Source organism: Hypomesus nipponensis, chromosome 3 (assembly GCF_054491055.1).
Source record: "Hypomesus nipponensis isolate SF chromosome 3, ASM5449105v1, whole genome shotgun sequence".
NCBI lineage: Eukaryota > Metazoa > Chordata > Actinopteri > Osmeriformes > Osmeridae > Hypomesus > Hypomesus nipponensis.
In genome coordinates, this window is record NC_140363.1 from 14556435 (window position 1) to 14579248 (window position 22814).

The following is a 22814-nucleotide window of genomic DNA, read 5'->3' on the forward strand; positions in this document are numbered from 1 at the left end:
TTTAAAGAATCTCTACAATGCAAAAAGATGTCTTATGGAAATTTTGATTCATTTGAGTATGTGGCTCTACAGTTAAATTCAGCCTCTAGAGCTATTTTCATCAATATCTACCGGCCACCACAATACAATGCAAGCTTTTTTGATGAACTTACTGAACTGCTGTCTGTAATCTGTACTGAGTTTGACTGTGTATTAATCGTCGGAGATTTCAATATTCATACTGACAAACCAGAGGACAGATGTGCGAAAGAACTGTGCTGTGTCCTTGACAACTTTGGACTAAATCAGCATGTTGACAAACCAACTCATAACAAAGGGCACACACTGGACCTTATCATTTCCAGAGGAATGAACATTTCAGACATAACAGTGGCAGATATGGGTCCCCTCACGGACCATTCCTGTTTATTTTTTGAGAGTACAATGTCTGTTCACACAATTGATCAGTCAAAAGTAATCAAAAAGCGGTATATTACAGAAAATACCAGTGAAACATTCATTCAAGCATTTTCTTCGATACCACCCCTCCCCTGTAACTCAGTTAAGGAGCTCTTAGACAACTTTAACGGCAAACTTACAAGTGTTATAGATGCTATTGCGCCCACTAAGATGAAGGTTGTCTCTGGTAAGAAAAGATCTCCTTGGAGAAATGCCCCGCAGGTCAGAATAGAAAGAAGAGAGTGCCGTAAAGCAGAACGCAGGTGGCGAAAAACAAATCTCCAGGTTCATTATGTCATCTTCAAAGAGAAACTGTGCATGTTTAACTCAGAACTGAGAAATGCAAGGCAGTCTTTCTTTTCTGACATCATCACCAAAAACAACAACAATGCACGTGCCCTGTTTGCTACTGTCGACAGATTAACAAACCCTCCTGTGCCAGTAGCGTCTGAGCATCTTTCCAAGAGGGCCTGCAATGAATTTGCCTCCTTCTTTACTGAGAAAATTCACAAAATTAGACAAGCTGTCACTGCATCAATACCAAGTTCAACATATGTGTTCCCTCTTAAAATCAATCCAAATGCAATGACAGAATTTTATCTTATAAACCACAAAAACCTGGAGGACATTATACAACACCTGAACTCCTCATCCTGTTGCCTTGACATTCTGCCCACAAGCTTTTTTAAAACTGTTTTTAGCTGTATGGCCTCAGATGTTCTACAAATTGTCAACATGTCCCTTCAGACAGGTGTATTCCCACAGGCCCTGAAAACAGCAGTCATCAAGCCACTCTTAAAAAAGAACAATCTAGATACATCACTCATGAAAAATTATAGGCCCATATCTAACCTACCATTTTTAAGTAAAATCATTGAAAAAGCTGTTTATCAACAGCTAAATAACTACTTAGCAATGAATAACTGCTTTGATGTCTTCCAGTCAGGATTTCGACAACACCACAGTACGGAGACTGCTCTGGTTAAGGTCCTCAATGACATCCATTTAAACACAGACAGTGGCAAAAGTTCTGTCTTAGTTTTACTGGATCTCAGTGCCGCTTTTGACACAGTTGACCACAGCATATTACTAGATCGACTAGCAAACTGGGTTGGACTTTCTGGAACTGTACTAAGCTGGTTTGAATCCTACTTAAAGGATAGAGACTACTATGTGTCAATAGGCAATTTCACATCTGAGCGGACAAATATTACATGCGGGGTCCCCCAAGGTTCCATTCTTGGGCCTCTTCTGTTTAACATCTACATGCTACCGCTAGCTCAGATTATGAATAAGAACAAATTATGCTACCATAATTATGCAGACGACACACAAATTTACATAACCATATCACCGGGAGACTACAGTCCAATACAGGCACTGAGTAAGTGCATTGAACAAATCAATGATTGGATGTGCCAAAATTTCCTTCAATTAAACAACGATAAAACTGAAGTAATTGTCTTTGGTGCCAAAGATGAACAATTAAAAGTCAGCGCACAGCTTACATCCATTATGTTAGAAACTACACCCCAAGCCAGAAATCTTGGTGTTGTTGTAGACTCCGACTTGAATTTCAAGAAACACATAAAATCAATCAATAAATCAGCCTACTACCACCTAAAAAACATATCAAGAATTAAAGGGCTTATGTCTCAGCAAGATTTAGAAAAACTTGTCCATGCATTTATCTTTAGTAGACTTGACTATTGTAACAGTGTCCTTGCTGGCCTTCCAAAAAAATCAATCAGACAGCTTCAGCTAATTCAAAACGCTGCTGCCCGTGTCCTTACTAGGACCAAAAAAGTAGATCACATTACCCCAGTTCTGAGGTCTTTACACTGGCTTCCAGTCACTCAAAGAATTGACTTCAAAATTCTGATGTTGGTTTATAAAGCACTAAATGGTTTAGGGCCAAAATACATTACTGATATGCTGATAAGTTATGAACCGTCCAGAGCCCTTAGGTCGTCTGGGACAGGTCTACTTACAGTCCCTAGAGTTAGGACTAAACGAGGAGAAGCAGCTTTTAGTTTTTAAGCACCAACAATCTGGAACAAACTCCCAGAGAACTTGAGGTCTGCTGCAACTTTCAGTTCTTTTAAATCGAGTCTGAAGACTTTTTTGTTTCCTTTTTAACTTGCAATTTTCATTTTATTTGCTTCTTTTATTAAATCGAGTTTTAATTTTTTTTTATTTACTTCTTTTATCCGCTTTTAAATGTTTTATAATGTGTTTTATGTATTCTAATCTGGCCCCTGTAAAGCACTTTGAGTGGCCTTGTGTCTGAATTGTGCTATATAAATAAACTTGCCTTGCCTACATTCAGGACGAAAGAGAAGTAGCCTCTTGGCTCAATTTAGCATTTACCTGAGGCCTTTCATTAACTATTTTACACAACTACTTAACCCAATCCTGTTGTCCCATTTTGTACTCTACATACTACATTATCTGTCTAAAAAGATGTTCTACAATATAGCTTGTTTCTTTTCTATGTTTTCTGTTTTGAGCTGTAGGTAATATGCTGGAAAGCTCCTCACTCTTTGCATTCCATTTCTCTGCAGGTAAATGGTCGATCGTACCCCCATGCTAAGATCCAGCTGGGGAAGATGGGTGCCATTCATCCTGCCAACAGATTGGCAGCCTACCTCACTGGTAGACTATCCCATGCAAGCCAAGAGCAGGTTAAATTAGCCTCCTCCTCCACCACCAATCCCACCATTGCCTCCAACTCAAAACCACAGAAGCAAGCCTCAGCAGTGGGAATCTCTGCTCCTCAGCAAACCCTGTCTGCAGCCACCTCTTCCAACACATCTGTGACCACATCAGGTGAGGAGGAATCTCTGTGCATTGGTGCGTCATGTGTGCCTCTCCCCTCCTGTGGTGTGCATGTTTTACACCGTCTCTGGAAGTCTTCTTCCCTCTCGGTCCATATCAATTTGAGCTGTTGCTTGTCGTCACTATTTTAATGTGTTATGTTCTCTTTTTACAGACGTTAACGCCGTGTCAGTCCAGAAGACGGTGGTGTCTGTTTCAAACACAGCCCCAGGAGGAGTGGGAGCCCCAAAGCCCACTATGCTGATTATCCCTGTCCCTGGGACCAACAACGTGTTCAAGATGCCCTGCCCGACCTCCCAGCCCCTGGCACCCATCACGCCTGGCCAGAGGATGTTGCTCCAGCCTATCTGCTCCACCAAGGGGACCACCGTCTACCGCAACCCAGAAGGAAAGCTCATTCAGCTGGTTCCCCTCAGTCAGCTGCAGGCCCTCAATCCAAACCTGGTGGTGCAGAAAGGTAAGGAGCCATTCATCACCGCAGCTAATGGAAATGTGTAGTGACGTCGCAGTAACAACTTGACTTCTGCCATTTCAGCTGTTCCGCTTGCTTCTGCCCAGCCAGTGTTATCTACCTCAGTATCCTCGCCTGGCTCTCTACCTAACAAGACTTTCTCTAGTGGCCAGGTCCTAAAACCTATACTTCCAGGGCCCTCCTCCACTGTCACACACACCCCTCCCTCAGTACATACCGCCACCAAGACCTCCCCCAACGTCACTGTCCTATCCAGCTCTAAGTCGGTTACTCTCCATCGTATAACTTGTCCGAGTTCAGCACCTGGTAACATTGCTGCAAATGCCCCCCCTCCGGATTTCGTAGGTCAAAAGGACACGTGCCGTTTCAAAATCCTTCCTCCCTTAGGAAAGAAAAAAAGACAGGGCTTTATTAAACCTGGAACTGGCTCGATTACGATCCTAAAACCCCTTCCAACCCTGGTCCCTCTTACAGTCCAATCCCCTGGAAGTCAGGTCAAGGTCAAAGAGACTGCAGTAAAAAAAAACTTGATGACATCCACCAATACATCATCCCGTCCCTCCTACACTTCCTCATCAGATGCCATTCTGGGAGAAGAGAAAGTGTACAGTCCCACTTATAATCCCCCAAATCCCCCCAAAATCCCTGTAACCTCCATAAATCCCCCTGTGCCCTCCCAAAAGGTGTCTCTCAATCAGACCCCCCAAACGTCCTCGGTCACTGAGCCAAGCTCTGGTATGATAGGCCAGGATGTCGTCTGTCGAAGGGAGGAAAATCATAAAGAGCCAGGAAAGAGGGTTGAAGATGGCGGGAGGCTGGATATTTCTGAGGAAAGGCACTCACTAGGGGTGGAGGAGGAAGTGGATGTGGTAGACCTGGACAGTGACTCAGCGACGGACACGGACTCTGAGGAGGATACAGAAGAGACTGAAGATTCAGAGGTTGACACCAATGCATGTCCCCTGAAAGTTATTGATGTAAGAATTATGGAGCATGATAGCCTACATGAGGACTGTTAATGTAATATTAATTAAGCTCTATACAAGACACTGTAGTCAGTATCAGATACAAAGTGTTGACCCTTTGCAAGTGCTTCCCCATCATTGTCTTTCATGTACATTATCCAGGGCATCAATATGTGTGTGGTTGTGAAAATATAATTTATTTATTCTGTAGAAGAAGATACTGCACAATGTCTTGGAGAGATTGCGTCGTGGGGACTTAAAGCAACGCTTTAAGCAGCTGAGGGAAGCACTGGAGCTGGATGAAAAATCAACCAAGATCCACATCTTGAACCAGGTCAGCCTGTCAGACACTAGGATGCTAGACTAGAACTAGAGGATGGTTGCAGCAAGTTGTGGGAATGGTTGGCCTGGGGTTTGAAGGAGAGGACTTGGGGAAAGGCATTTTGCTTGGGTCTTGATTGGAGGCTGGCCCAGGGTGGCCTCTGGTTAAGGTGAGAGGCTGCAGCTTGAGGTGTCGCTGGGGATGTGGTAGGCTGGTCTGGGGTTGGTGGAGAGAGTCTGGGCTAGGGCTGAGATAGGAGAATCACCACAAGCTATCACCTGGTTTGATATCAATATTGTTCCTTCAGGCTAAAAGGGAAATTAAGATCCTGCAGAGGATGAGCAAAAGTCTGAAGATGGAGCAGGCCTCTTTGGCCAATCGGAGAGCAGAGTGTTTCGAAATGATCGAGCAGTTGACGGGTAAGATTAAATTGTAAAAGGCCAGACATCTTATAGGTTTACCCAATCTAAACCCATGTTGGAAATAAGTGTTTCTGTTTCCAGCCAAGAGAGGAGATAAAGAGGAACAGGCCACTGGGGCAGTAGGAACCGAGAGGCAGCGCGTCCTGGAGGACTCAGAGAAAGTGCCCTCATTGGTCAATGATGTGACTGAAGCGGTGAGCCTATTGGATGACACAGAAGAAGAAACTGACAACTCCTCAGATGAGCACCCATCTGGACAGACTGGCATCATCAATGTCACCAGTGTAGGGGCTTAACTTTTTAATGTACCATATTTTTAACTGAATGGGCGGGGCATATGGAGCACTGATTCCTAGTTCACAAGGATGTCCTCAAATTGCTCCAATATTACATGAAAATGATTGCCATTGCTTGAGTTATATTTTCATGTCTGATTAGGATGAAGGTGAAGAGAAATGGGAGTCTGTGGATTCAAAGACTATGCAAGAGAATGTAGATGCACTGAGGACGTCAGATGGCCCGCCGCAACCGAACAACGACCCAACGTGAGTCAGGCACAACGAGGCCTTAATACATCCTGAGAAAGGCTCATTAAGCGGCTTGGTTTGGTCACAGTACAGGGGCACAAAGTATCTGTGCACAGCGATCATTATCTCTTGACTTTTATTTGGTGCTTGCTTTTCCATATGTCTTGTATGTAAAGGTTAATGTGTTGCTCTGCACAAGCAAAGTTCAGCCCTAATATAGAAATAGCTAGTGGAGATGTCTCACTTGTGGGGTATGTTGGTGTTGGTTTTACAGGTGTTCTACAGAAGAAGACACGAAGAAGTATGAAGACAAAGTTGTGAGTGACAACTTTTACGTACCCTCTGTCATCCCCTCTTCCATCCTTTATGTCTTATGATGTGGTTATAGCATCAAGAACAAGCTTTCGAACCATCTTTCTAAAGTAACTTATTGGGCAGGGTTTTAGGATAGTTGCAGACTAAGCTCTATTTGCTATTTCCGGTTTTCAGGGCACTGCCAAGCAGAGTCGAGAAAGGTACACGGCACAGTACAAAAATTTGACAGAGATGCTGGACATCAAAAGAAGAAAGTCTACGGGCTTTGTCCTTAATCAGGTGAGAGCACAGAGTCTGCCTAGCTACACAGGTACATTAGGGTAATCGTGGAAAAACTAATACTATACTAATACTATTCTCCCCAGGCCTGTAGGGAAATCAGAGACCTAAGTGACAAATGTAAGATTCTGGAGAGGCTGAAGGCTGCTCAGACACAGACCAGGACAGACTACATCCTCAAGGTCTCCCAACTCACAGGTAAAGTACCCTAATGCCTCTACACATTCGTCGCCTAATCTGTAGTAACGGTCTCTTTTTACCCACAGTAATATAGACATGGTGTAAATACACAGTAATGCTATAATGCAACAAAAACCATTCAAAAAATCCAATGTTGTAACATGTAATACCATGCTGAATAACATTCATGCAGCATCACTGGACCATAAATCAGGACTGATGGTGTGTTCTGTGTTGTACCTCCACAGGTAAGAAGGAGGAGAGGATCCTGTGGAAAGTACAGGAAATCTCCACGATGCAGAAGGAGGACCAAAGAAGAAGAGTTAAAGAGAAGGAGAGAAGAAAGGCTGTCCTCCAGCCTCCCGCCCAGCTCAGCATCAGACCAAAAACTGTCCCCAACATCCTGTCTCGTGGGAAGAAACCTCCTCCCTCTGCCACGAAGCCCATGGAAGGTGAGCCCCCCTCCGCTATGGACCAAATGTGACTTTCTCCTCCTTCCCATATTATATCCAACACTATGACCATATGAAGGATGAAGTGCATAACTTGACATCCTCTTCGCAGGCGGGTCTCCATACATCCACACAAACCTGCTCCCCACTGGGCTGCTGGTGATCCCAGGTCAGCAGGTCATCACAATGGCACCCCTTCAGCCTATAGGCTCCTCCCTGCTTCACCCAGTCAGTCTGTCAGGGCTGGGCCTGCACCCTTCCCCTACGCCAGGTACCCAACAGTCTCAACACCTCAACACATGCTTGATTTGACCTTGCATACAGAGTACTGAAACAAATGGACAAATCTGTTTATTGCTTGTACTTGAATGATGTAAATATATATGATTGTTTCTTTTGTTCCATAATGTTTAGGTGTGGCTTCAGTCACAATCAGCATCCCATCCCTGTCACAGCAAGTCAAAGCCCCCCCCCTCTCCCTCAACCCACCTGGTAAGACCTTCAGCTGAGCAACACACTGACCTAACTAACCTGTATAGTAATGGACAATAGTTACCTGAGAGGGACTATCTGATAGCAGGTGATCATAGTTTGAGGGGCATTACATGAAAAGCTGACTTATAATCAACCTTTGTATGGATGACCTGTCATCCTAGGATACATAGATGTATTCATCTAAGAAAGTCTTGGTATATTTTATATATTGTATATTTTAGCTAGATATGCTGTACAGGATGATACACTGAACTCTCTTTCTGTTCCTCTCTCTCCAGGCAATGTAGATTATAGGATATCTTTGGCTGCACAACAACCCCAGGTCTTGACACAAAACATTGGCCAAACCCAGGCCCCTGGGGCTCCTGGCCCTGCCTCCACGGCCCAGAGCAGTGCTCTAACAGTGCAGGGGGTGGGGCTACATGAAGAGAACGTAAGGCTCCTGGATGAGGGGATTGATTCTGCAGACTGTGTAGAGATGAAGGATGCTAAACAGGCTTCCGTCTCTGGGGATGATGCTGGTAGTGGTGATGAAGTTGATAGTGAGGATGAGAGTCTGACAACTCTGCTTAATGAAATTGTGTTCCTCAACCAGCAGATCAGTAGTGAGGACCCCGACATACCATCAGAGCTTCCTAGCTTACCCCTCCCTGTGTCAGGGACGGGTGGGAGGCCACAGAAAGAGAGGGGGGCAATGGGAGAGGGTGATGACGAGCGCTCCCTCAGCCCCATGTTCCTCAGTCTGGATGAGGACATGACTGGATCTCATGGGGACAATAAGTCATCCAGCAGTCTATCACAGCCACCGGGAGAGTCATTTGTTCCGGAACTTGAACATCAACCAGGGCAACAGTCCAACGGTAGGTCAGGTTCTGTCTTGGAATCTGTTTCCAATTCCATATTGGGTTCTGGGTATGGCCCTGGTACAGTTGAAAACAGACACAGCCAGGAGCAAAGCCCACTTCCACCTCCTCTTGGAACCACTAAAGGAGGTACCCTGACTCCACCCCCTTTGCTGCAGATGAAGGTGGGGGGTGTGGCTATAGTGGCGGACACGAATATCAGATCAGAGGAAAAGCAGGAGTCAGAGGTTGCCTGGAGACCAATGCCCAGACTAGCTCCTTTGGGCTTGAAGACCAATCCACAATCCTAGCATCTCCTCAAGTAGCCCCCAGCTACAAATACACTACCTGCACTAATCCACTGAACACTAAACACACATCCAGCAGCCATGATGCCCTCCCAGAACGTTTTTTTTCTGGCATGGTTCAGCTTGGTTTGGTTTGCCTAAATATCAAAATAGTAATTCCAGGTTCATTTCTACTTATTCTAGTTCTCAAGACTTGTTCAGACATTTAAAGCAGCCAGGGAGAACAACAGACAGTAAAGGTTGCATAATGTCAGTGTTAATACTGCAACTAGCATCTCCTCAGGCCCCTAATCAGAAATCAGAGCTGTTTGTACTTCATAAATGCAAAAGGCCACGCTTCTGGTTCCCATACATTTTTATCTCTTAATGGGATCTGTATTTGATCATTCCCCTGTTTTAAAGAGGAGATAGGAGAGAGATGTAATGACTCATGGGCGATATGAACTTTCATCAAAACCTGTACAGTATTGTTCTGCTTTGTTCGATCAAAGGAACCTAGAGTTATTGATAGTACTATAATGTTATTGACTGTTTCAAAGGGGTCCCTTCATGTTTCAATGGCTCATATATGAAGAAAAATCATGTAGGAGCGATAAGGAACATTTCAACTGCTTTCCCTCTCCCCACGACCACCCAAAGAATAGGACAACCTTAAGATTTGAAGATGCTTAAACTTGACCCACATATAATTGTGCCCTTTATCACCAAACTTTGGTATGTTTTGGCCCTTCAGATCAGTGATCTTTACTACTGACCATTTACCTGTCCACTGGTGTGTGAGGAACGTGACCCGACATTCAATAACATAAGCATGGAAGGTCACTTACATGTTCAAAATCACCAGGGATTGTATTAGGTACAAGAGAAGGGTTTACCGTAATCTTGTTTTCATTTGGCGCTGCTAAAAGGATTATACAAGGTGTAACACTAAAAGCCTCTGGTTATTTATCAAGTTACACCCTGACGTAACAACTATTTTATATTAGCCTCAGTATAGGATTATACTTTGTACTGTATGTCCTGGTGGTAAGCTCATTGTGTTTTTAACATTTTATTTTGTAAAAGCAATATTTTTGTATGTTGTGTAAATAAGTTATCAGTGTTGTCAAAAGGAGACCTTGCAATAAAATATATTAAAGTTGACGTGATTGGAGTATTGCAGGCCGTAGTGCCATACCTATGTAACTTTTTAAGTGTTGAATATTGTTATAATTTTTTATGTATTTAAGTATGGAATGCACACTGAGATTTAAATCTCTACACTTGGCAAAGAAAACTGACATAGAGCAACATCAAAACAAATGTATACATACGACATAACCCTTAAACTGCATAGAACATCATTCATCCTGTGTATAAACTCCAGAGCGCTAAGGCGATAAACAAGTCTTACAGTTCTGAAACTGTTTTATCATATGCCCTTAAGAACGTTGTTGTTGACTGAGGAAAACTGACCTTTCTGTCTGGCCTCCTGAGACCAAGCAATGAGATTGTGACTGACCACACATCATGGCCTTTTACATAACTGGCAAGACCTGGTCTCCTAGGAAAAACAATTTAAAAGCATCTCTCTGAAGACTTCGTTTTAGATCATTAAAGTTGGCACTGATACTTTAGTCTCAGAAACATACTGAGTTTGATCTCAGGAACTGCTGCCAGCTGTGTTGTGTGGTAAGTCCTAATCATACAGATTTCATGTTTTGACTATATTCAGTTTAATCTTATTCAATCCTAGCCTACAAAGAATGCCTGTGTGTGAAAGTAGTGGTCACTTGCTGAAAGTGTTATTTGACTGCACAGTGATCTGCTTTACCGAGAGAATTAAATATGTTTCAATGTTTTATGGGTGTATGTACATTTAGTTTCCACCTGCAACACATGGGATTCACTGAAAATGATAAAACATGGACATGAAAGGAGCTTTCTGTACATGCATAATGTATTCACCCTTCCACTATGATTTATGTGTTTTGGAAGACCTGTAAGAGGAGGGAGCATCATGGAAGGCAACTTCAGCATCTCCTACCAAGATTGGTGGAAGGTACGCGACAGCATGGACCTATCCCTCCCTGTGGTCCTCTACTTTGACTGCTCCCACATACACAGTTATGGCAGGGTGGTCATCACACCACTCTTCCACATCCTGGCCCTGATTGGCATTGTGGGGAACCTCTGGAGCCTGTATCTCTGCCTGCAGCCGATGCGACCCTGGACCATCGGTTCTATCGGCATCCTGAACCTGGCACTGTGTGACCTGGCCTACCTGAGCTCCATGCCCCCCCGGGCCCTCCAAATCTACTCCAACTATGACTGGAGTATGGGTCGCACGCTGTGCATCCTAAGTAGCATGCTGCACTTTGTGGGCCTGACCTCCAGCACCATGTTCATCTGCGCCATTAGCGTTGACCGCTTCATGGCCATCATGTTCCCACTGGAGTCGAGGATGGTGCGGACGCCGAGGAATGCAGCGCTGGTTTCGGGACTGCTGTGGGCCATCACAGTCCTGCTCATCTACCTCAGCTACCCCAACATCGTGTACTGGGAGCGAAAGAGCGGCTTTCGTTACTGCGGGGTCATAGTCACCTCTGACCGCAGGTCCGTTGGAGCCACGTACTCCCTGCTCTCCTACTACTGCATCCAGGTCTCAGTCCCCCTCCTTCTCATCATCCCATCCTACATCAAGATCATTGCCCGCATGAAACAGTTACGCCTGCAATGGGCAGCGTGCGGCATTATCACGCAAGGCCGTGACAAGACCATCTGGCTCATCGCCGTCTTCATCGCTAACTTCCTGGTGTGCTGGGTGCCAGGGCAGCTGCTCCACATTGTCGCCTGCATCATCTTCTTCACTGTGTATGACCACACCAACATGTGCAGGGTGGCCAACATGGTGAATATCCTGGTGGAGATCTCGCAGCTGCTGTACTGTCTGAATGCCTGCCTGGACCCGATCATCTTCCACATTCAGGAGAGGGCTGCAAAGAGGATCTGCAAGGCTCTGGTGTGCCCTGTCAGCTGGTGGAATAATAGCATCTGGAGGAGCAATAAGAAAAACTTGGTACCGCCAGCCTCAGTCAGTGGTCAAAGTCAAAGTTTAGAGCAGGCTACTGTACATGGGTTTTGATGTTGTTGGTAGGGGGATTTAGATGTTTAGACTTTTGTTGAGGCATTATATTTAAAGAAAAGTCTGCATGTATGTTTATGATACAATAAATATGCTTTTTGTTGTTTTAGAATATAATTAGAGAAATCAGTGCAATCAACTTGAATATGAAATCATATCAGCCTGACTTATTACCTTTAACCTGAAGATTAAATCAATCTTAATGTCAGAGAGGTGTTGTCTTTTGTCAAAAACAATTTTAACACTGTTCAATGTTTTCAAGTGTGCACTTTTATTGATATATGGTTACCTACAATTAATATTATAAAGAGTCTACGCTAATAAATAAAATCAATAAAAAGCTAAAGTATTTAAATGCTTAGCTTGGATCCCTGTGTAGGTCCAGTTGTTGTAATCTTTCTTAGGATGCGATGTCAGTAATTTCACAACTTTGAACGATGCCTCGTTCGACCGTTGATGTCACTAGTTGCCAATTGCAACAGTTGCTAAGAGCTGCTCAAGATATTTTGTTGCGGATTCACTTCTTTAAAATGCGCAGCTAAATAACCAAACGTAGTTAGAGCTACCGTACAAGAACATTAGCACTCACAGAACAGGAGGACACATAAACAATTCGGACGGGATATAAGTGTAGCCTCAGCGCGCATCTCTACCACACTAGGTGGCGATGTTGACTTGTGTTCTTGGTATGAGTCAAAGTCCCGTGCCTTTCCCTTATTCCAAACAGACAGCTGTCAAACAAATGAGTTACTAGTCAGCTAGCTGTTATTGTCTCTAACGCTAACCGTTACAAGTTTCTATGTAGCATATATTAGCTATAGCAAATTATTATTGGATTATCAATATCTTGGTTCTTTTGACTCATTGGTTGCCCATAAGGTGACGCAAGCTTCAAATGAATCAGATTAGCCAACTAGCAAGTGCTAGCTACAGTAGCTGAGTCGCTAACTAACCGGTTAGCTGAGCAAGGGATATTTATTGTGCGCCGCAAATTCTGATTCGTCAATGCGAGGCAGCTAGCAGCTGTCAGATAGCCTACGCCAGAGGAACCTCGGCACTCATGGATGTCAGGATGTCAAAGAGAACTAACGCAGTCGCCTAGAACCAGGGACATGGACATTTTCACTAAATGCATGCATTTTCATATTATCGAATGGAGCTGACTGTGCTTGAATACTAAGACGCTGTTACGAATAGTCGGGTATGCGGAATAATAAGCCTTCTTAGCACAGCACGTTCACTGAGCACAGGACCAGGTGCCTATACAACATGCGTCGTCTCCCATCAGAACTGCACGCTCAAGCATGATATGAGACCACTTGGGTTTTGTTGTTTATATGGTTTAGCGGGTACAAATATGCTTTTTGCTGAATACCTGTCTGAAAACACCCGTCAACATTGGTGTATTGGTTGTCATTCATAAATCTCAGACTATTCCATTTCAAGATGACAGTAGAGGGGACCACGATAAAGAGCCGGATTAAAAATTTGCTGCGCTCGCCATCTATTAAACTGAGACGGAACAAGCCTACTAACAACAAAGAAAACCTCAGTAATAAGGTATGTAGTCAGTCTTTACATCCACCACGGTCGTGCTGTGCTATGCATTTGCGTTGTTCTGGTGTTTAACCAGTTCACACAGTACTGCACTGCTCTATCCTTTGTGGCAACACAATGTGCAGACAAACACACTAACACTTGCTCATCACAGTTTCGATCTATTGGTGTAGACAACGTAAGTACTTTATATGCATTTGTAATGCTGGCATTTATTAATGGAATTTAAAGTCAAATGCGTATATCTGTCTAGCACTAAAGCTCCCTCTATTCACCATCCCTAGAATACTGTAAATGTGCCTCAATACTCCCCAGTCTTCAATTCTGAAAGACACATCACACACATGGTAGTAACACCCTATTATTGTCTGTAATTCTGTTGTTGTTGTAGCCTATGTGAAGTGCCCTCAGAGCAATATGAGAAAGTAGCATATGACATGCATACTTCTCACAGCTGTGCTGCTGTCTCTGACAAGCCATCTGTATTTCAGCCGTGCAAAATGTCCTAATGCACGTACACACACGCACGCACACACACACACACACACACACACACACACACACACACACACACACACACACACACATACATGACCATGTATCTCTGTCATTGCCTTGGTTGACTCCAAACTAGCTTTATAATTTTAGCTGTCCTCTTGCATAATCAATGTTTGATGTGGATCACTGTGCTGCGTTAGCCTTGTGTGGTCCCAGTGTTGAGTATTGGGCAATCTGAGGTGCTGCTGACAAGTAAACGTGTTGATGTAGTACACAGAGGAAGGTTAATGTCACCAGTAATACCAGCAGAGGAGTTGTTGTGCCCTCTGTTCTGCCAGGTGGCTGACAGACAGACAGACAGACAGACACACACACACACAGACACACAGACAGACAGACACACACCCAGACAGACACACACCCAGACAGACACACAGACAGATACACACACAGACAGACACACACTTACTGTGTCCAGGAGTAGCCTTCTCCGACATTCCATAGTGATTGTCTGTTTACTGCGGCAGACTGTGCTTTCCTGTTTAAACACAGACGTGGACCAGCCCTCAAATATCCATTAGATTAATATTATTTTATTGTGTCATTATTTAAATTCATTAGTAAAGCTGCTGTATTTCAGTCAAGTTGGCGCTATTTCGACTGTATGAGATATGGACAGGACTCCCATACAGTACTGTTTACACACTCTCTATGTTTTGAACGCACTGGCTTTTTAAATCAGTCTAGTATCCTTGTGTGTTTCTGTCAGTTGTTTTACTAGGTGTTTCTGTCTCATGAGCAGTCATTCTCTGAGACAGAAACACAGAGAGGTAAAACAGATCTAAACACTAGACCTGTTGTTTTAAGTCTGTTATGCAACAGGATAAAGTCCAGTTCTATCAAAGAGGTACCCTGCCAAGTGAAGATGTCCACAAAGACCCATCTTAGCCAAATCATTCATGTCAAGAGGCCTTTAAGTCTCTACAGCCATAATAGTGTTCATGGTATTGAGTTGAATGAAGTCATTAGGTTCAATTTGGTTTGCCTGTACAATAGGCTCAGATCTCTCTGGAGGGTTGTAGGAAGTCAAGACAAAGGAATACTAGAGCCTTTGTTTCAGCTGCATATTAGATGCTGTAGATATGGCTGGGAGAGATGTACAGTAGACTCTTTCCTGAGGCTTTCTTTGCTGTGGAGTTTCAAAGGCAGCAACACAGACTGGAATAGACCAGAGCAAGCCTAGCTTTCCCCCCTCTGTGTAGGCCCGAAGCAAGGCCCGATCCAACCTGCTATAGCTCACTTCCCACAAGGAACCTGCCTGCAGCTGGTGGAAGTAGGCTAGAACTCCCCTGGCCATCCTCAGCTCATCATAGAAATATAACACCACAAACAGGCTTTTTCTCTCCATAGGAAACAGCAGACATACCACATTCTTCCGTGCAAGATGAATCTACAGTGGGCTATTTCAAGGAGCGCTATATCAGCATGTTGTGTTACTTTCCGAATTACAAAATGTGACGGTGTAGTCCATTCCTCAGTATTCCAGAGAAGTTCAAGATTCAATCTGCATGTGTTCCCTGTAACTCTAGGCTAAGCCTTCGAGCCTTGTCTTGTGGCTCAGACTCTGCCAAGTGACTCCTGCTTGGCGTGACATCGCTTGAGTGTGCTTGTCCTTTTCACTTTGTCATGTCCAGAGCAGGCCTCCACCTTGAACCCAGGGGTGTCTGGCTGGGGCGCACTGAGCCGTGAAGACAGAAACATCCTGGTGGTGGTGGTGGAGGAGGAGAAGGAGGAGGAGAGTCTTGGGGTAGTCATGTGAGGAGAGGTAGTTATCGCCAAACTCTGCATTAGGGAGAGGCTGCAAAAGATAGAGAGAAGAAGGGAGGTGGTCCAGCCTATAAGCTAACCTGTCCAACCAGGTATCTTGATTGATCTTGGTTGTTTGTTGAACTGAGATCATTGGCTGTGGCTGTCTGGGCTGCTGCTGGACGTAGTTGGTCTCGCATGGTGGTTGCTGTGGATATGAGAGCGCAAGAGGAATGTTTCTAGACAGAGAAGAATACCAGTCAATCTGACTGACTGGTGTCTGGTGGACGGATATCTGGCTGTTCTGTTCTGAAATATGCCTCTGGTTAGGAGGCTCTTCAAACCCAGGGAGTATGAAGTAAGTGTGTGCGTATTATATCAGATGCAAAACATCTGATATCAGAATAACTGACTTCAACACAGATTTTTTTTAAATCTCTGTCCAAAAACGTTCACCCTTTCAGACGAATGTTTAAAAATGTCTGTTGGGTGTCCATGCAAGACAGAGAGCTCTTTTCCTCTTTTTATCCAGTCAAACCCAGTCTGGTCAAGTCTAAATATACAGCATGTTGCTTCTCATCAGGGAGCACAGGAAGAAACAGTACGAAGTCACAGTGTTGGTCCACAGTGCGCCTCAGACAACTTTCTTCTGTCACTCATGTTTACATGTGCCTTGCTCTCTTGTTAATGACTAATCATTTGTGTGTTCTGTTCACCTCTTCTGTGAAAACTTACATTCTCAACTGTTCCTTGTGTGTGTGTGTGTGTGTGTGTGTGTGTGTGTGTGTGTGTGTGCGTGTGTGTGTGAAGGTGACCCTGGAGAAGGTGTTGGGAATTACAGCACCAGGCAACCGTGCTCTATCCTGTGACCCTCGCTCTGGCCTTGTAGCCTACCCTGCAGGGTGAGTACACACACACACACACACACACACACACACACTGCTATGCCACACACACATAGAAAACTACACTTTTTGGCACCACACTTGACACACCAAATACACACATCACCAAACACATATTTTAGGCATATTACAACTCTACTACTGATAACTTGTTTTCATTCAGGCTTTGTGATTAGATAACAGACCAACTGAGAGGATTATGAGAACAAATATGGTAATGAGATATTGGCTGATTCTGAGGCAGGGTAGTTTTGAGTGTGCGTGCATATGTGTTCCTTATGATGTGTAGAGAGCAATGGAAGCAGAAAGATGAAAGTCATTTCTCAGCACTCTTGATAGGGGTGTGTGTGTGTGTGTCTATAGGGGGTAACTTGCAAAGTTGTTGTGTCAGGAGGTGTGGATTTAGTCACGGTTAGCCAGTTCCCGAGGAAGGAGACTAGACTACAAGGTTGGATGCAGTTTGCCACAGCAGCTTCCTGGTTTGAGACAGCCACAATATGGCAGTGCACACAGTCCTCTTGGCTACGTGACCCGCAGGGGTGCAGAGGTGCAGACCAGAGTTTTTCAGAAGGCACCCAGACGCGGCCTGCATGCTAATACACTTTTTACATGACATTCTTCTAACTGTACTAACAGACAGTCACACTGTTGTGCTGCTTGTGCTGACGTCAGCTTGTTTTCAACAGAAGCAGGGTGTCTGCAGGGATAGCTTAATGGTAGTATTCAGGAGTAGCCTATTGTGGGAGCTATTGTGTTAGCTCATTACCTAGAACAGCTGAGCTACATGAGCAGGTATTGTAGTTCCCCCACCCTGCTGAACCTTACAGATGTCAGATCAAAGAACATGGAAAGCGCAGAGATACAACGGTTCTCAATCAGTCGTAGACCGTCTTTGTCCTGGCCCTATTCAGTCCCTGACACATACACTGTGTGACCACGCCATGTTGTTGTCGTTGAGATTGGATGCTGTGCAAACCAAGGTCTGCTTAGGGGGGCAGTGGAAGACATTGTCTGTATCCAGTGGCACTACGTTATTAGAAACAATAGAAAAACCTTTGTGGTGTACAGGCCCGGTTATTGCTTTGTGACCAACCCTATCTTTGTGTACCCCTCAAGGGGCCTCCTTTTTTCATTAAGTGTCAAAACACTTCTTGTGTGCGCCTCCGTGGGTGTGTGTGTATGCGCGTGTGTGTACGTGTGTGCGATTCAGACGAGCCTGTACTGCAGACCCCACGTCACATGATGTCCTTAATCTCATTATGTCGTTAGATCTTAAAGCTCACAGTCCTATCCTACCAGGCAGCCTGTCACATTCCAGCGTCTCTGAGTGCCTGTTCCTCAAAACAGCAGCACCCAGGAAAGGCTCTTCCCCAACACCACAGTTGATAAACACCACCAGTGGAATACACTCTACACAGGACTCAACAGGGAGGAGGACTTACAGCAGTCAATCTCGGGGTGTTCGTCCACCACCAGATATGTCACAGTACCATGCTGCCAGAGCTCACTGAGCACTTGGCATTACAGTTCAGTTGTCACAGCCCCTCTTGAGGTGGGGCAAGCAGAGCTGAGGAAGTGGTGGATAGAGGACTGAAAACAGCCACAGACAACCAGGGCTAACCCAGAGGAAACTGTCGTGGCAACCAAGAGGAAGTCCATGTCACCACAGAGCCAGAAGTGTCTGTCTCAGAGAGGATCTAATGCTGTCTAGTCAGCAACTTCTCCTCACACCTGCGTTCCTCTGGGGGTATGGCATTTATCCAAGCCCCTAGCCAGTGTTATGGCCACAGGACTGTATTCAGGGTTTACAAGCAACGTACTTGGTTTGTAGTCAGATGCTCTACCACTGAGCTCTACCCACCCCCTACGGGCGCAGCTAAAGAAGCTAGCCTCTGCTGCTCCATGTCCTAGATAAAGTACACAGAGGTGGTAGCTTGTATCTTGTGCAGGCCTGCCTATCTTGATAACCCATCTCAGCCCAGTCAAAGTAGGTCACTCCATGCTGGCAGGGACAGTCCTGTAGGTAGCCTGGTGCCGGAGCATGCAGGCCAGCAAGCTACTTCATCTGGGCCCTGTGTTAATTAAAGATGAGCTGGTCGTCCCTGCAGATGTGGCCCTCTTATGTCTGAGAGAAGTGTTTAATTAGGCTACTGAACTCTGTTTGGCTGCGCTACACTGTAACTGTGTGTATTGACCACAGAGATTAACACATCTCTATGGAGATAACAGTCATGTGTTGTTTTTGTTATTGTTGTAGGGTGCTTGTTATGGTTGTGTTGTTATTGTTACGATGCTGTTGTTATGGTTGTGTTGTGATTGTTACGATGCTGTTGTTATGGTTGTGTTGTTATTGTTACAATGCTGTTGTTATGGTTGTGTTGTGATTGTTACGATGCTGTTGTTATTGCTGTGTTGTGATTGTTACGATGCTGTTGTTATGGTTGTGTTGTGATTGTTACGATGCTGTTGTTATGGTTGTGCTCTGCTAGTTAACGGTGCTGTGGTTGTTATGATTCCGTGGTAAACTTCTCGTTACACTGTATGAAAAGTGATGTTCCTGGATTTCACAGTGTGGAAGTGTGGTTTCTGTGGCTAAACATCAAAGCCCCAGGCTAAATACGTTTGTTAACTGATTCCTGTGTTGCATTTTCAGCATTCATTCTGTGGGATGATGGACCAACTGGAATATCAGGATATCTGAGCATGTGAACAGACAGAGACGTTGCTTTTTCACAGGAACTTTTTTAAGTAGCTTACTTCCTCAAGCTGAAACTCAGGCGTCATCACTGCCAACCTTCTGCCCTGGCAACACACTGTCTCTTAGGTTCATAGAATATCTACCCAATGTTGTTGTCTAGTATGTCATTAATTACTTTCTGGAATATGTCTTCATGTTAATGTTAGCATATTAACCCTAATGTCATCAACTTTTTTTTGAAGAAATCAGTGGTATAACCTTGCTTAACCTTGGTCCATATAACCAGGTTCCTGTAGTGTGGAATGTGTGTTGAAGCTGTGAATAGATCCCTGGGGTAGTGCAGCATCTCTAGTGGGGTGGAATAAACGTCCTCTGCGAGCGCCCTAAACCCCCCCCCCCCCCCCCCGCTGGCCAGATCTTACATGCATGACTAAATGCGTGTCAGAGAGAGGCTGGCAGCTCCACACTGACCGCACCACGCACAGCACACGGCACCGCACTGCAGCAAACTGGGTCACTGGCACGACCAGGAAAAAGGGAGAGAGAAAGATAGGGGGAAGAGGAAGGGAGGTAGAGAGGCATGGCAGACTGGTTGTGAGAGAGAGAATGAGGGATGTACAGTAGTTAGAAAAGTGTGGAGCAGGAGAGGAAGGAAGAGAGTGTGGAAGGGGGCAAATGAGAGTGTGCGTGCGAAGGGAAGTTGGGGAAGAGGAAGTTGAAAGAAACAGATTGAAGGGATAGGTAATTAAAAGGGAGGCAGGAAATTGTGGAGTAGTCATTACATAGCCCTGTCCAGGAGGGAGGGTCTGCTGAGCTTAGTACAGCAGGGGCGTGTGATTGGGGATGGGTGTGTGTAGGGGGCTGGGGGGTGGGGGGTGGGGGGGGGGTAGCGCTGTTCTTTTTAGATAAGTGGTGGGTTCTGCAGTGCTCTGCAGAGGAGGGGGTCTGTTCTGTAGAGGACGTGTGTGTGTGTGTGTGCTATATTCTCTGGAGGAGTGGTGGTGGGCTGCTATGCTGTGTAGAGGAGGGGGGGTCTGCTAAATGCTGTTCTTTGCTGCAATGCAGTGAGTGTGACTGCATGGTCTTGTCAGGACTGGTAAGCGATACCCCTGTTGGCTGTCTGCTATTATCCTCTGGAGGGGCTTCCTTAGTGGCCTGACCACCTGTCAGACTGCCTGGTAAACCTCTAGCCAGATGGACCATGGACAGTCACGGCCTCACGCTGTAACTCAACCATATCAGGCAGGACAGGAGAGGCTGGGACTAAGCTTTGAGAGAGGTTGGGGCAGAGGCTGGAGAAAGGCTGGGGTGAAGGCGGGACTGAAGGAGAACTAGAAAGAGGCATAGAATGGGGTGGGGAGTTGTTCATATCTTCTTTCGCTACAACATATTTGGTATTTAAATTCCGTCACAAACTGGTGTGTGGACAAACTATAGTTTTCCAAATAAAAGCCTATGTTTACAGTTCAGCATAACCTTCTCTAGGACTGTACGTAGTTCCTAGGGCCTCATGGATATAGGCTGGATCAGCGATTCCCAAACCGTAGGCCGCGGCCCACTAGTGGTCTGCTAGGGTAATGCAGGTGGGCCGTCAAACCAATGAAAATTTAAGTATGAAAAAATATATATACATCAATCTATTTATATATACTGTTGGTAAATTATTATTAAAATTAATTAAAATTCTTACAAATTCTAAAATTACATTTTGTCTTTAATTCATCATGACTGAATCACCAGTAGTTACGTTTGGCACTTTGACCTGCATTCACCCACTTCAATACACTATGCACGCATCACTTCCGCATATTGCATAAGCCAAGGCAATGACTTCCGGTAGCGAGCAGTTAGTACTCAAACATAAAATGCAGTTTTGTAGAAGAGTTTGGGTTTCCTTCCCAAAATGACAATCAAGTATGTACACAGGAGTCTATGTTGCTGCCCATCAAGCAAGAGGGAAAAGGGGTTTCAATTATGTTTTGGGCTACATCAACAATTACAAAGGTAAGGTTTATCTAACCACACAGTAAAAGTAGCTAGCTAGCTAGCTCTAACTATTTAGGATTTGAGCAGTAAAGGCCAACTAATTCATTGTTTTTGCTACATTATAATGTTCTCAAATATGTCAGCTTTCCATAAATAATTAGTCTGTCATATCTGTTCCTGGACAATGTAATGTATCATGTCTTTCTCAGTTTCTAACCAAACGGGAGCGACCTTTGTGAGGGCGACCTGTTATCGGTCGTTGAAAAAAGCGAGAAGCCGCACAATCTGAGTGTAAGGTTAATAAGAGAGCAATAGCTAAGGGTTAACACAACCTCTTGTGGTTATTAAAAGTCACGTTTCTAACTTCACCGGAAGTTCTAGACCGGGCCTGGCCGTGGTATTTACACAGGTTACCTCTCTTTACAACGTGTGCTTAGTGTGGCGCTGATGGACACTGTCTTTTTTGATCGCTAAAATAAATTTAGCGATGAAAGCGAACTGTTTGGCTCCCGTGGTGTTGTTAAACATGTGTGATAAACACAAATTAAGTGAACTGGTGTGTTGGGTGGCCGCAAAAATATTTGAGCTTTGCAAGTGGGCCGCGAAGTGGAAAAGTTCGGGAATGGTTGGGCTAGGTAAATATTGAGTTGGAGTGAAACAGACTTCTTACTCAACATTACAATGTGCTAACCACACTACCACAGTAATGGATCACAAAGTTTATACAACCTGCCCTTAAGCACCATACATCTTCCTTGGATGCTTTTTCCTACAGTGGAGGGTATTGCAGTATATTTCCATGTTGGTGAAATTCTGCCCAAAAGGCCTCAGTTCTTTTGAATCTTATCTGGGACCGTAACCAGCTGAACCACCCTGACCTGTTTAAGGAGTTGAGAGACGAGTGACCTCTGTGCCTGCCTTCACCTCCCCAAACACACAGGCTCTGCAGGGTTCTGTCAGGGGTAAGAGTGTCTGCTAAATGACTCAATGTAAATGTAGAGGTGTGGGGATGGAAAACTGTGCTCAAGCCTCACTGTTGCCTTCACCAGAGTTTAAAGGTAGCATCATCTTACCGTGTGTTTACTTATTGCTGCAGTGTTTACTCACTGTGTGCTTTGAGGCAGGGTGAGTCTTGTCCAGGATCAATGCAACAGTTGACAGATATACTGTATGTGTACACACACACACACACACACACACACACACACACACACACACACACACACACACCAAGGCCATGTGTGAAAACATTTCCTAGTTCATATGCATCACTTCATCCGTAACTTTAGAACAAGCAGCGTCTGTCTCCGTCTGCCTTATGCAGCAGAGGTGGTTTGGAGTCTGGAACCATGCTCTCAAGACAAAGGGAATGCTCCCAATATTGC

The 22814-nt window shown here is 44.7% G+C and overlaps 3 protein-coding genes across 7 annotated transcripts in view; all 3 read left to right on the forward strand.

Moving 5' to 3' along the window:
- The window catches only part of mgaa (MAX dimerization protein MGA a), a 19644-nt gene extending 9646 nt beyond the window's left edge, over positions 1–9998 (forward strand). For 2 of the 5 annotated variants that reach the window (XM_084678254.1, XM_084678245.1), the window contains exons 13-26: positions 3003–3267; positions 3431–3733; positions 3812–4725; positions 4925–5047; positions 5343–5454; positions 5539–5741; positions 5896–6002; positions 6259–6301; positions 6474–6578; positions 6665–6776; positions 7007–7210; positions 7323–7481; positions 7625–7702; positions 7984–9998. In XM_084678254.1, coding sequence (XP_084534380.1) covers positions 3003–3267; positions 3431–3733; positions 3812–4725; positions 4925–5047; positions 5343–5454; positions 5539–5741; positions 5896–6002; positions 6259–6301; positions 6474–6578; positions 6665–6776; positions 7007–7210; positions 7323–7481; positions 7625–7702; positions 7984–8858 — 3603 coding nt within the window. In that variant the 3' untranslated portion in view covers positions 8859–9998. The remainder of the gene's footprint in view (positions 1–3002; positions 3268–3430; positions 3734–3811; positions 4726–4924; positions 5048–5342; positions 5455–5538; positions 5742–5895; positions 6003–6258; positions 6302–6473; positions 6579–6664; positions 6777–7006; positions 7211–7322; positions 7482–7624; positions 7703–7983) is intronic. The other 3 variants (XM_084678278.1, XM_084678271.1, XM_084678264.1) reach the window with 3 other exon arrangements.
- Positions 9999–10854: 856 nt separating this feature from the next.
- Positions 10855–11979, forward strand: LOC146299953 (C-C chemokine receptor type 3-like). Its single transcript, XM_084683182.1, has one exon. The coding sequence runs from the start codon at positions 10855–10857 to the stop codon at positions 11977–11979; it is 1125 nt and encodes a 374-aa protein (XP_084539308.1).
- A 568-nt stretch (positions 11980–12547) lies between these two features.
- Positions 12548–22814, forward strand: part of mapkbp1 (mitogen-activated protein kinase binding protein 1) — a 34025-nt gene continuing 23758 nt past the window's right edge. Inside the window, 3 exon segments of the mRNA XM_084678291.1 lie at positions 12548–13235; positions 13410–13539; positions 16651–16742. Of these exon segments, the coding sequence (XP_084534417.1) occupies positions 13426–13539; positions 16651–16742 (206 nt within the window). The 5' untranslated portion in view covers positions 12548–13235; positions 13410–13425.